The 14,885-nt window shown below is 47.5% G+C and overlaps 1 protein-coding gene across 1 annotated transcript; it reads left to right on the top strand.

Annotated features, from left to right (window-relative positions):
• The first annotated feature begins 9,152 nt into the window (after nt 1–9,152).
• LOC119306632 (fructokinase-2-like) lies at nt 9,153–10,824 on the top strand. Its single transcript, XM_037582805.1, has 3 exons — nt 9,153–9,413; nt 9,622–10,284; nt 10,392–10,824. The coding sequence occupies exons 1-3, from the start codon at nt 9,198–9,200 to the stop codon at nt 10,524–10,526; spliced, it is 1,014 nt and encodes a 337-aa protein (XP_037438702.1). The 5' UTR covers nt 9,153–9,197; the 3' UTR covers nt 10,527–10,824.
• The last annotated feature ends 4,061 nt before the right edge of the window (nt 10,825–14,885 follow it).

Below are 14,885 nucleotides of genomic sequence, written 5' to 3'. Positions count from 1 at the left end.
GTTCACCATTATTTGGGCCTAGAGGAAGGCATAGGGAAGTAATAAGTAGATGATGGGTTGCTAGAGTGACAGAAGCTTAAACCCTAGTTTATGCGTTGCTTCGTTAGGGGTTGATATGGACCCATATGTTTAATGTTGTGGTTAGGTTTACCTTAATACTCCTTTTTGTAGTTGCGGATGCTTGCAATAGGGGTTAATCATAAGTGGGATGCTTGTCCATGTTAGGGCAGTACCCAAGTGCCGGTCCACCCACATATCAAATTATCAAAGTACCGAACGCGAATCTTACGAACGTGATGAAAACTAGCTTGACGATAATTCCCAATGTGTCCTCGGGAGCTCCTTCTTCATTATTAGAATTTGTCCAGGCTTATCCTTTGCTACATAAAGGATTGGTCCACCTTGCTGCACTTTATTTACTTTATTTACTTTTTTCTCGTTACTATTTATCTTATCACAAAACTACTACTACTTACTATTTCAGTGCTTGCAGAGAAAACCTTACTGAAAACCGCTTATCATTTCCTTCTGCTCCTCGTTGGGTTCGACACTCTTACTTATCGAAAGGACTACGATAGGTCCCCTATACTTTTGGGTCACCAGCAACCTCTGTCCAAGCAGAGCTACATGGCGGCCTATCGACAGCGCTAAAGAATGCGTCCATCGTTGATGAACATCGCGCCCTTATGGGAGCGGTGATTGAAAAGATTCAGTTCGCTGAGAGCAGACTGAATGAATCCTGCATTAGCCTTATAAAAGGCTTTGGGGTATGTTTTTATAAACCTTTGAAGATTGTCATAGTATGAACGGTAGCCCCTGATGCACTGTCCGGTGAAAGAGAGAGAGCCAGACAGGGGATCAAATTTCCGCTTCGCAGGAGACTCAGTTAATGACATATATCTCTTTGTTTGAAAATAGGCGTCTGTAGCGATGACCGCCTCTCATACTGCAGAAGTGTCCGGACTAAAGCAGAGTCTGGAGTGGGTCGAAGAAGAACTTGGCCGCGTGAGGAAGCAGTTGGAGGACAAGCAAGGTATGTTGAAACCTTTGATAAATTAAGCACAAATGAGTAGTTGTGCCTGATGAAATTATTTGTATTGTGTGCTCTAGGAGCAAATGCCGAAATTGAGGCACTAAAGAAGGCTGTGGCCGAAGTCGACAAGAAGGCCGCCGCGGAGCAGGCTCTTCGCGAGAAGCACGAGGCCAGGGTCATTGAAGCTGAACGAGAGCTCCTGGAGGACGTGAAGAAAAGCGAGACCTTGGAGCAGAGTCTAGCAGGGAAAGAATCCGAACTCGCCCAAGCTCTCCAAGCCGCAAATGATGCTCAGGAGGAAGCCCGAGGTGCTCTGAAGGACATTCAGGAGGCGAGGAGGATTGTGGCTGGTAAAGCTTTTATACGCAAAGCGATTTTTATATTGTAACAGGAGAAATTCAAAGTGACAAAGTGAATTCTTGTTTCTCCAGGGGCGTTCGTGGACTTGCCATGCAGCATATCTGATGCTGCTCAATTCTACCAGGCTGAGAATAAGAAGTCTGTGTAAAAGGATTTCTGGTCGCAGTATTTGGCGCCGAATTATCCGGTGCCCTTTGTCGATCAGCTGAAGCAGCTGATCGAACTCCACCAAGCGGCCGAACTAGCCATGAAGGACTTAGTTGTCTGGCTATGGCCCGCTGAGCCAATTCCAAGTAGTTACTTAAGGCTCATGAAGCGGATTGTTGGTGCTTTCCCTCGCCTCGAAGTCATTAAGCGGTCAGTCTGTATAGAAGGTGCACGCATGGCATTTACCCGTGCAAAAGTGCACTAGGAAAGCTTGATGCGGAAAAGCTGATGACTGAGGGACCACCCGCGGGTAAGGAGCACCGCAAGCCCAAATTGTATTATGATGGTGTCCTGAAAGGAGCCCGCCTTGTGGCGGAGCAATGTACCAAAGACATTATATTTCCCTGAAGACAGTCATGCTGTCATTTGTAATGCGGGACACTGACATTGTTATTTTTTATTGCCTGTTATATGAAAGTTTTTCCTTCCTGTGCGGTCGTTTAATATATATGAATCCTGAGAGTTGGCCAGTCGTCGGCTTCTGCCCCCACGTAGGAAGTACGGGGGTGTTGGGACATACCTGAACACTCTTTATCCCATTTTTGGGTCCTCGAAGGAGGTGTTCATCACAGCGAACCAGGCAATCAGACTATAGGGCTTTATCACTCTCACTTAGCCATAGGAATTCGAGAATGGTAGGCGCAGCCCCTGGTGTTCGGAAGACCGTACGAGGGGCTCTAAAAGCGCCTGATTGGAGGACCGATCCGTCGCACTCTGCATTTGGTATGGCGTTATGCGGAATAAATCCTTCAAGATTTTACAACCTCTCGAACAGCTGACCAGCTCTTGCCGTATCATGACAGTCAGTTTTCGGCTTTCTCTATTGAGGTGCTCGTCCGGAAGAACCGAGACACAATCGCAGTAGTTCTCCCAGCGCTACCTTAGCCGATGGAGCGGAACTTAAGGTACCAAAACATGGGAGCCGGTCAAACCCAACTAATGACCCAAGACATGATTCGGAGATGATGCATATAGTGCTATAAGTTTGGGGTGCCGAGTGACCGAGAAGGTGTCCGGACTTTGTTGCCATATTATGAGTACAATGAAGCCCCTGGCATAATGGGGCATGACACTGTGCGGGTGCCGTTATGACGAAAAAGGCGTCAATGAGGAACGATGGCCCGTAAGTGTCATTTAGTTCTGCGCGTTGTAGTGGAGTGACACGTCTATGTGTATGAGTACGGTTTATGCTATGAAAAGAGGTATGCTGGCGGAACCTGTCGCGGTCGGACGGGAGGAAGCTGTGTTCGGATCCGAAGTGTATCCGGACTGTCTTCTTGGGGAATACTTGTGTATTCGCGCCTTGTGCGTTCGAGCTGATTCCATGTCGCCAGTCCTGTTCTGCGCAAAAGTGAGCCTGTAAAGAAAAATGCTTAGAGGCATTTGCGTGTTATAGGGTGGTTGAACCGCGGGGCTCTTCCCCAGATTATGCCAGAGTGCTTGATCGGAGCCTGGTCGAGCCGGGCTATCATGCCGTAAAGTAGCTCGGACTCCTTTATTGGTGTCCGAGGGTTTGGCTGTTGAATCAATGTTCGATAGAAAGGCACAACTCGCTACCTCAGCGATAGTGTACTTTCCAGTGTTGGGGCACCGCGGTTCGTCCCGGTAGTATATAATAGTTACTGTATAAGGGAATAATGCCGAAGAGTTACTCTTCGGTATGGTGTTTTTTTGGTGATCCGATGACAACCTCGAGGGTGGTGGGCCTATAAAACTTGGCCTTTGCACCTGGAACGACATCTTTTAGAAGATGTTTTTAGTGGGTTTTATCCTCGAGCGGTCAATACCTATGTGGTGAATTGTGTCCTGGTGCAGCAAGTTTGGGCTGCTGTTTATGCCCATAGGGGCTCGTGTGAGCTGGAACCCACCAACTATTGGGTCGATGGTAAGTGCAATTTAATTGCCATGGTTGATATTGTCTGGACGGTCTATGTGATCGAAGATGATCGGCTGTATTTTTGTACCGTGGGGTGACTTGTATTGTTGAGTCGGAATCCCGAGGATTACACATTCATTCCTTTGTTGGTTTGCGGAGGATTTTCCTTTTACCTCGCAATGTTTGGTGGTCTGGGCTCCTCGTTGTTTGAGACCTCTTTTCATTGTTTCCGGTGCATGACCGGCCGTTTTGTTTTGAAGATATGGCATTCTCTATTGGTATGATTGGCCGCAATTCTAGGGGTACCATGAATTTGACATGGTTGGTCGAGTATGCTGCCCGGGCCGGATGGGCCTGAGTTGTTCTCTTTCTGCTGACCGGACTGGGAGCCGCGGAATCCGGCACCAACTGCCTTGTCTTGGGCGTCATCATTATTTTTGTGACGCTTATGTCTGTTGCGTCAAGGTTTATGGATGCTGCCTCGCATTTCCTGTGTATTGCCCCGGACCGTGATGTATTGGCATTGGGGTGTGGGCTTTAGGACCTCGTTCTTGGGCTGAGGTAGCAAATTGTGCTTTGGGTACCCTTTGGTGGGGCAGTCGAGTCTGTATTCCTCGGCTGCCAGGACCTTAGTCCATCTGTCTGTGAGCAGATCTTGGTCAGCTTGGAGCTGCTGCTGCTTCCTTTTCAGGCTTCTTGCAGTGTCCATAAGCCGTCGCTGGAAGCGAACCTGCTGTACGGGATCCTCAGGCACGCCGAATTCATCATCGCCGAGGCTCACCTCGTCTTCGGAGGGAGGCATGTGGTTGTCCTCCTTTGAGTATCCGTTCGTCGCCTGTTCATCTGGGCTAATTTTCCCGTCTTCCTCTCCGGCCTGCTCGAAGGCAGGCTGATCGGGATTGTATTCGTCTTCGGCACCATCTAGATTGTTTTCGTCTCCTGTGCCGGTACTGCTGTGGCGGGGCTTAGAGCGGCGCCGATGACGCCCATGCTTTGATTTCCTGCTGGAGGGGTTATCCTCCATCGCCTCATCGCCATTGGTTTCTTAGGGAGTGTCCACCATATATATATATATATATATATATATATATATATATATATATATATATATATATATATATATATATATATATATATATATATATATATATATATCATACGAGGAGGTGGCTGTCCAGCGCCCGGTGGGCGGTGGTTCCTGTTCTTCTCCTGCATCATCGTCCAAACCGTCGATGTCTTCAGAGTCGAAGTCAAGCACGTCGGTCAAATCGTCGACAGTGGCAATGAAGTGGGTGGTGGGTGGGCAACGAATTTCCTCGTCGCCTGCTTCCCACTCGAGCCGGACATAGTTCGGCGAAAAGTCTCCTGACAAAGAGAGAGACTTTAATGAATTCAGCATGTCGCCAAAGGGCGAGTGCTAGAAAATATCCGCAGCGGTGAACTCCATTACCGGAGCCCAACCAGATTCGGCGGGCTCGGGGGCGCGCGGTCTGGAACCTATAGCCGGACACAAGTCCGGGGGTCCGGTGACACAGACTTCCTTGGGGGTGGAGTCTGTGTTCGGCTCTACCACCGATGAGTATGCGGCCTCCGGGGCGGGGTCCATCCACCCGTCCTCGGACGACGCAATCTGCCCCGAATTTAGGTCCGGAGCTATTACAGGTGTGATATCCCAAATATTGTCTGACAGCAGGTCTAAGCCGTGCTCGTTGTGACTGTTCGGCGCTCCTGGGGTAGGCCCGAATCCGTCGAAGATCAAGTCTCCGCGGATATCGGCCCTGTAGTTCAGGTTTCCGAACTTGACCTGATGGCCAGGGGCATAGCTGTCGATCTGCTCCAGATGGCCAAGCGAATCGGCCCGCAGTGCGAAGCCGCCGAACACGAAGATCTGTCCGGGGAGAAAAGTCTCACCCTGGACCGCGTTGTTGTTGATGATTGAAGGAGCCATCGAGCCTTGCCGCGACGACACAGAGGAACTCTCAATGAAAGGACCAATGTCGGTGTCAAAACCGGCGGATCTCGGGTAGGGGGTCCCGATCTGTGCGTCTAAGGCTAACGGTAACAGGAGGCAGGGGACACGATGTTTTACCCAGGTTCGAGCCCTCTCGATGGATGTAAAGCCCTACTTCCTGCTTGATTGATCTTGATGATATGAGTATTACAAGAGTTGATCTACCACGAGATCGTAGAGGCTAAACCCGAGAAGCTAGCCTATGATGATTATGATTGTCCTTGTCCTACGGACTAAACCCTCCAGTTTATATAGACACCGGAGAGGGCTAGGGTTATATAGAGTCGGTTACAAAGAAGGAGATCTAACATCCGGATCGCCAAGCTTGTCTTCCACGCAAAGGAGAGTCCCATCCGGACATGGAACAAAGTCTTGAGTCTTGTATCTTCACGGTCCAACAGTCCGGCCAGAGTATATAGTCCGGCTATCCGGATACCCCCTAATCCAGGACTCCCTCAGTCGCCGCAGTAGTCGCACTCCGGGATCCTATCGTCGTCGTCAGACATTTCCTATGTACTAAAATTCAATATATGTACTAAAACTAAATTAGATCATTATTATTCATCCCGGGTTGACTATCGGTATGTCGAGTCTTCTCTTGAAAACTCTCAGCTCACACGGTGTATATATTTGACCGTCGGTGATGGTCGCTCCTTCCTTCATCCCCGAGTGCAATTACACCAAAATGTCTAGCACATGGGAATGAAGGAGAAGCGACCCACACGACAACAGTCGGGGTTCTTCGTCTTCTGATATATGGTGGAGTCTCTCCCTCACTGATTCCTCTCTGACATTTGCGACCGTCGGTGATGCTCGTTCTTCTCTTCCTTCCCGTGCATACCAAAAGGTCTATCACGAGAAAGAAGAGGAAGAATGACCACCACGACAACAGTCGGCATTCTTCTTCCCTCATATATGGTGGAGTCCTAACAGACTTAAAGTCAACCCGAAATATCATTTAATTATCTTTATAGAAAATCCGGACCACTCGATATTTCCTACATATTCTAGCACAAGTCATGCCAAAATTCATGGAAAAATCCGGCATGACCTTTGCTAAAAAGGACATATATCGAGCGCCTGAAATTTGCCAGAATGGAAATTAATCAACACTCCGGCAAAACATAGGTCACTCTGAGGTGTTCCCTGCAAACATAGGCCACTTGGGCAAGCTTGGCTGGTCTCACCTCGAGGTCGGAGGGGGTCTGTGACGGGGACGACGACGAGGATGATGTAGGGGTTCCTTGTTTTCTGCAAAAACAAAATATAAACAAAAACATAATTATCCTCATCTTAGGACTTAGTGAAACCATATAAGCTATCGACTAAACCTTATTATGCTGATTCAAAAGACCTACATTTACTAAAATTTTGAAAAACCTAGTTCTAACCCTAAAAATCTGTACTGCCCATCTATCCATCCATTTGTCTAAACCTAGTTCTAACCCTAAAAATTTGTAAAACCTAGTTCTAACCCTAACATCCATCCCTCTCATCTCCCTCCCTGCTCCCTCGATCGACCCTCTCCTTCCATCCCTCTCTCCCTCCCAGCCCTCTCCCTCTGACAATATCTCTACCAATAGTGTGTTGGCCACGACATATCACTTTACGGGTAACATAGAAAGACTAGTATTTATTTTATTTATATTTTTGAAACAGAGGCAAAAGATTTGCCTCGTATATTATTTAATAAGAGATAGAATAATGCGTTACAGGACCCGGGTACAAAGTGAATCACTCTCCCGCTACAATGGTTCCCTCCTGGCAGTCCAAAGCTTGGCCTCGGTCTTGATGTTGTTGAGCAAGACTAACGTCGGTGCACTTTTGTGATGGAAGACACGGGTGTTCCGCTCGTTACAAATAGTCCAACTCATGAGCATGGTAAGAGATGACATGGCCTTCATGTTGGGCGTGTTGTTGTTTGACTGCTTGACCCACGAGTCATTGACGGATCTCTCAAGGTACCAGTCAGAAATGTCAAAGCTCAGCAAGTGTAGCCAATCATTCACCAAATTCCAGTGGCGAATGGTGAAGCGGCATTTTGTAGAAATGGCTAGGGCTGGATTCATGCATCTGTTTGCATAGAGGGCAAAGACCGGAATTAGGACAACCATCCTTGGCCTATCCGCCAGCGATCTGAATTCTATCTTGGATGGCCAACCAAGGGAAAAATTTGACCTTGGGAGGAGCCCATACCAGTATTATAAATCTTGAGGAAATATTTCAACTATCATATCCGCTTGAAATTCAAATCTAATTAGGGATATGAAACTTCAGATTCAGCTTGTCCAAAAAGAAAGTTGCAATTCAAGACAAGGCGGTCAGGGTTTCTGCCTCCTGTCGGCGGCGTCGCCGATCTGCCATGTCTCCTGTGGCCTTAGGTCCATGGGTGTGCGGTGGATCCCAGCCCTTGCCGGTGGGAGGGGTCCATTCTTAGGTGCTTCTTCAAGTTTTGTTAGACTTTGGGTCCTTCTCGGGAAGAAGAGACGGTGGCGGCTTCTTGAAGATGGAGTAAGGTTCTACCCACATAGCCCCCGTCTCGGTGGTGCGTCTAGCATCGTTGGAGACATGTGGACGTGTGTCTCTGGCGGATCTCGCGGGATTTGGTCGGTCGTTGTCTTGGGTGGATCCGCTCGGACCCGGTCTTTGTTCATCCTTCTTCATGTGTCTTCAGGTTATATCCTTCCGATCTAAACTTCTCTTCATCAGCGGCGGTTGTTCTGGTGCGTTGGTCCTATGGGGCCTTAGCACGACGACTTTCCGATTATCTACTGCAACAAGTTGTGCCCGGCCCTGGCGAGGGAGAGGCGATAATGGTGGCGCGCCTTCGGCTTGCTTCAGTGCTTGTAGTCGTCACTAGGTGGTCTACGAATCTGCATGTAATTTTATTATTTCTTGTGTTCGTTGTACTGCCATGATCGAAGATAAATAGATTGAAAGTTCACCGATAAAGAAGAAGAAAGTTTGCAACATATTTTGATGAGAAAATGTTGCTATATTCTTAGGCCCTGTTTGTTTGGGCTTTTGCTTCTGCTTTTGCAACTTTTCCATTTTGGCCAAAAGCCATAAAAGCTCCGAAATAGGTGCTTTTGGGGCTTTTATGGCTTTTGATGAACCAATATAACAATATTTAGCTCCAAAAGCACCTATTTAGAAGCTTTTGTGGCTTTTTGACCAAAGTGAAAAAGCTGCAAAAGCAAAAGCAAAAGTCCAAACAAACATGGGCTTAGAAAATGAACTACGGAAGTAAACTTCAAAACATGTGCCGAATTGCAAGAATGCAAGATACATGTGAAGATAAAAATGTTGTGCTCAACAACAGAGTCGCCGAGGACTCCATAAAGATGGAATTCAATCGTTAGATGAGCAAGGTAATATCATATTGGTCGGCCAGTCTAAAGGACGTAGTAATAATTATATAGTCGTTCTTGAACCGAACAGTTACTCATGGTTGCCATAATTGTCCAAACCCTTATTTTTAAAAGAAAAACAAGAGAGGAGTTATCCAAAACGGAACCGATTACTAGTGGATTGTAACCGGACTAGGATAAGATAACTACTAGCACGACGATAATAATCGGCCCCTACGGCAAGCCAAAACCCTGCTCGCAACCCTTTATAAGCCCGTCCTCCTCTCGACTCCCAACTTCCAATCCACCCAACAGCACCTATCCTCCTGAGTTTGATCTATTCCTTCCGCACCAGTTCCGATGGCGCCTCTCGGTGATACTGTTGTTCCGGCGGCTGCCGTGACGGCGTCCAGCCTTGTGGTCTCCTTCGGTGAGATGCTGATCGACTTCGTGCCGGACGTGGCCGGCGTCTCGCTTGCCGAGTCCGGAGGCTTCGTCAAGGCGCCTGGAGGCGCGCCTGCTAACGTCGCATGTGCCATCTCGAAGCTCGGCGGCTCCTCCGCCTTCGTCGGCAAGGTAAGCACGAATCAATCGCCGTCCCTTGTAACATACGATGATTCTCCCTATCCTTTTACCATCTGGCCGCGCATTAGATCTGGTGTTTGGTAGGATCGGAGATGGTGTGCTCTCGTCCGGAAGGCTGGTGCCGCCGCCATAGGTGGGCGTCGCCTGTCCCCGTTTGGCATCTGAAATTCTAATCGAACGATGATGGTTTGTTTTGCAGTTTGGCGATGACGAGTTCGGCCACATGCTGGTGGAGATCCTCAAGCAAAACGGCGTGAACGCTGAGGGTTGCCTCTTCGACCAGCACGCGCGCACCGCCCTGGCCTTTGTCACCCTCAAGTCAAACGGAGAGCGTGAGTTCATGTTCTACCGCAACCCGTCGGCCGACATGCTCCTCACCGAAGCCGAGCTCAACCTGGACCTCATCCGCCGCGCGCGCATCTTCCACTACGGCTCCATCTCGCTCATCACCGAGCCCTGCCGCTCCGCCCACGTCGCCGCAATGCATGCCGCCAAGTCTGCCGGCATCCTCTGCTCCTACGACCCCAACGTGCGCCTCCCGCTCTGGCCCTCTGCCCAGGCCGCACGCGACGGCATCATGAGCATCTGGAAGGAGGCCGACTTCATCAAGGTGAGTGACGAGGAGGTGGCCTTCCTCACCCAGGGCGACGCCCATGACGAGAAGAACGTCCTCACGCTCTGGTTCGACGGCCTCAAGCTGCTCGTCGTCACCGACGGCGAGAAGGGATGCAGGTACTTCACCAAGGACTTCAAGGGCTCCCTGCCAGGGTACTCCGTTAACACCGTCGACACCACCGGCGCCGGCGATGCCTTCGTTGGATCCCTCCTCCTCAACGTCGCCAAGGACGACTCCATCTTCTACGTAAGCAGGAACTAAATTATTATCAGCTGATTGATGAATTCAATTCCATTATGACTTGTGAGTAGTTGCTAATTGCTAATGATGTTGTTTTCTTTCTGATTGGTCAGAACCATGCCAAGCTGAGGGAGGTGCTCGAGTTCTCCAATGCTTGCGGGGCCATCTGCACCACCAAGAAGGGAGCCATCCCGGCACTGCCCACCACCGCCACTGCCCTCGAGCTCATCGGCAAGGGCACTAACTAGCTCGTCTCGGTGTCGCGCCGTCCGTCCGGGTTGAATCTTAGGAAAGTTTAGCTCTGTTTTTATGTTATTAGGGATGAGTTAAGTTTAGTTCGTGCGTGTGTCAGTCTTAATAAAAAGCAAACATGTGTGGTGATTTTGATTGCATCCGTTTGGTGGCAGTCTTGTGTAAGGAGGCTACTGATTATTGTAGCCTTCACCCAAATACTCCCTCCGTTCCAAATACTTGTCTTTCTAGGCATTTTAAATGGACTCTATATACGGATGCATGTAGACATATTTTAAAGTGTAGATTCACTCACTTTGCGTCGTATGTAGTTAATTGTTGAAATCTCTAGAAAGACAAGTATTTAGGAACGGAGGAAGTATTTATCAAAGCCTTGAATGAATGGACGTGTGTTCGGAAAAAGAAAAATGCCATGCTGCTGGCTTGAGTTTATATGTGGTTTCATCTTATGATGATGCGCAATTTTATATACTTATCATAAAATCTCGTTCTGCTGGCTTGAGTGGTTTTCCATTCAGATGCAACGTTAACTTTCTCTTGCTCTAAGTTTTCATCATCAGTAATGATTTTATTCTTCATAATTGACGAGCCGTCGAGCATCATTCTGACGTCGAAACGAGGCAACTCCCTTTCCTCCGTTTTGATACGCTATAACGGTAACTTAACTTGCTATACAAGATGTACAAATCCCATCTTAGCATTATACAAGATCCAACCAAATCACGGGCACGCACCTTGGCACCGAAGAAATGATCTTGCATAGTTTGTTTGTTGGAGATCTCTTCTTACCTTTTATTTTCTTTCCTTTTGCATCCACTAGTAAGCATTCACGTGCAATGCACATTAGACTGCCATCAATTATTTTTATCCTTTTGGGCATACTTCTCATCTCCTCTTAATACTAAATCTTTCCTTTCTTTTTAACTACTATGCATACTATGCAGCTAGATTCGGCAGTTCTTTAGGCTAAAACTCAATTGACATGTCAATATGCGGGAGCCGCAAGGCGCCTGCTGACCCCTCCATCTCACCCTGTGGGCACCTAGGAAAAGAAATAGTGGTGATGTGCCTACGTGCGAGAGGTAGAGCTCAGGCCGCGGTGGCGGTGTGGCCATGAGACATCAAATCACACGCCCTTCGCGGTGATAAGCACACCAACAAAACGAGGATGCGCCTACTTATAAAAGCTTCCAACAGATCGATTCTTTCCAGACCGGCTCTCTTCCTCCCGACCAGTCAGACATCAGGTTTTCTACTAGGTTTTCTCTGCATTGGAGACTCTAAGGGAATTCGGTGGGGGAGGTTCAACTCTCTCGGACATATAGACTGGGAAGCCGAGTGGAGAATTGGCAGCAGGGATATCTTTGCAATAAAACCAAGTGCTTTGCCAAAACTTGATAGTATTAGGTAACATTGTGGTGGGGAACGTACTGGCATTCTTGACTTGAACACCTAGCCCATCACACAAATGAACAATCTTCGTCTTACTGCTACTCTGGAAGAGGAACTCTTGATGTTTTGAGGGCGGCAAGAGAAGATGTGCTTAATAAGGCTGCAATGTGGCTGACACCCCATGAAATTCTCGCAATGAAAAATGTATGAAAGACAGATACACCATGGCATTGGGAGGAAGATGGTGGAGTTGAGCTCCGAAATGGTTCAAGTGCCCATGAAAAAATTAATGGGGGGCATAGAAAAGCCTCTATCTATATGGGAACTGAGGAGTACCCGTTTGTTGGGGTGGGGCGCGGGCTCAAATTCGCCAGACTTTAGGAGCCACCATCTGCGCTTTGGAATGAGGCGTTGGCGACAAGGTCGAGAACTTCCTTCTCCGTCACTCCCGCGGGGAGCTGATACGTCTCCAACCTACACTACTAAGAAAAGGCCTACTAATGGCGCACCGGTTTTGCCTACTAATGGCGCACTACCGGTGCGTCATTAGTATCACGCCACTAGAAATTTTTACTAATGGCGCACCACTGGTGCACCATTAGTATCATGCTAATGGCGCACCAGGCAGTGCGCCATTAGTTTTGCCCACAGTGCGCCACTAGTGTCTGCTATACTAATGACGCACCACATAGTAGTGCGCCATTAGTAACAATTTTTTTAATTTTTATTTTCTTCATCTCAGGTCACTATTTCACCTATGAGATATCCAACACATATATATACAACAAGCATCCATATAACAATCATAGCCAACACACAAGTTCCATCATATATACGTACATAGTCAACACACAAGTTCCATCATATATACATACATAGCCAACACATAGTTCCATCGTTACATATTACAAAAGTTTCACATTGTTCATCCAACACCGTTATCCATCAATTCACAAAAGTTTCACATTGATACAAAATAAAAACACAAATGGAAAAGAAGCACTCCATCCATGCAAGCTTCCGTGAATTAAATCAAATCTACAAAATGATAAACAAGAAGTTAGAAGAAGAAAAAGAAGAAGACTAGAAGAATACTAGAAGAAGAAGAACAGTAGAAGAAGAATAAGAAGAATTTTGGAAAAGAAGAAGAATAAGAAGAAGACTATAAGCTTATTATGTAAACTTGATCATTTTGTGCTAACATAAGTTATTTTGGAGCTAACCTATAGGAAACTAAGCATATAAGCTCTAAGTTAGTATATTAGAGCCAACTTAGGTAAAATGAAGCTAACCTATGTCATTTTGGAAAATAAGAAGAATAAGAAAAAGACTATAAGTTTATTACGTAAACTTGATCATTTTGTGCTAATATAAGTTATTTTGGAGCTAACCTATAGGAAACTAAGCATATAAGCTCCAAGTTAGCATATTAGAGCCAACTTAGGTAAAATGAAGCTAATCTATAGGAAACTAAGCATATTAGAGATAACATAGGTAACTAAGTATATATATATATATATATATATATATATATATATATATATATATATATATATATATATATCATTTTGGAGATCTGACATACCTGACAAAGTTCAGTTCTCATGCATTGTTCTTCTCCTTCTCCTTCCTCAGCCTGATGCACCAAGAGCGGCGAGGCGGTGGAGGCAGTGGAGGCAGTGGGATGTAGTCTTCTACCACAATTGGCGTGGTCATGTCGCCCAGCTGTGGGATCGCCGGCGCCACCACCGGTGCGTGGTCATTGTCAGGCACCACCACCATTGCGAGGCCACCTTCAGGCACGATCATCGCTAGGTCATCCTCAGCCACCTCTATCTCTTGCCCATGGTCAGCCACCACCATCTCTTGCCCATAGTGAGCCACCACCATCTCTTGCCCTTGGTCAGCCACCACCAGCGCTAGGTCATCCTCAGCCTGATGCCCATCGTCATCCTGCAGCTCCTCATCCCCACTCTGCTCCTCTTCTCCCGCACTCCAGTCTGGATCATCCTTCTTGTTGTCTATGCTGCTGCCAGAATCGCTGCTGCTTCGCTACAGCCAGAATCGCTGCTGCTTTCGCTACAGCCATAGTCGCTGCTGCTTTGGCTGTAGCCAGTGTCGCTGCTGCTGCTCCCATTACCTGTTCAAATGCAACAATGACCGTTAACAATCGATGTGAGACAAGCCAAATGTAGAGGAATAAGAAGAGGCAGAACGTACCGGCATCATCATCGTCAGCGTAGCGCATGCGACACATAGTCGCGTTGAACACCTTCACGATGAGCATGGTGGCGTCGTCGTCGTACCTGAAGAGAAGGAAGTACTCCAGCCGCAGGTCGTAGGCACGGTAGAACTTCTCCCACCCATGAGACAAGTACATGTGGCCGTCCTTGATCACCAACTCCACATCGCACTGCCTTTGAAACCCGCTGCCGGCCTGTCGCAGCTTCACATTATTTGGTGGATCTTCACCCATCAGCATGTTCATAAAACTGTCAGGCAGCCTCTCCAGTTTGGGACAATGAGTGATGTAGCAAACAACAGATATCATAATGAGATGGGTGAAGGGGAGATCTCTCATTTTATATACCTGCGTCATGGATGATACTGAAGTCCCAAGTATGATAGTGAAGAACTCGGAAGCATCCAACTCGTACTGCGGTGTCGCAGAGCGGCGGTGGCTGCTTCCCGCCATCTCTGATAAGCAGCAGAAGAGACCAATTAGTACCCTTACAATAGATCATAAAACATGCATGATAACAGGCATTAGTCGCAAGTACCCCATATGTCCTATTTTAGCAAAGTCATGCTAAAATTCACAGAAAATTTCAGGATGACCTTTGCTGAAAATAGGACATATGGAGTACCCGAATTTTCCGGAACGGAAGTTAATCGACATTCCGGCAAACTCAAGGGCCTCTCGGGGTACCTGCAATATCATTATCCCCGCGTAATGAGGTTGC

Source organism: Triticum dicoccoides, chromosome 5B (genome assembly GCF_002162155.2).
Source record: "Triticum dicoccoides isolate Atlit2015 ecotype Zavitan chromosome 5B, WEW_v2.0, whole genome shotgun sequence".
NCBI lineage: Eukaryota > Viridiplantae > Streptophyta > Magnoliopsida > Poales > Poaceae > Triticum > Triticum dicoccoides.
Note: the sequence above shows the minus strand (reverse complement) of the source record. Positions and strands in the feature narration are given on the sequence as shown.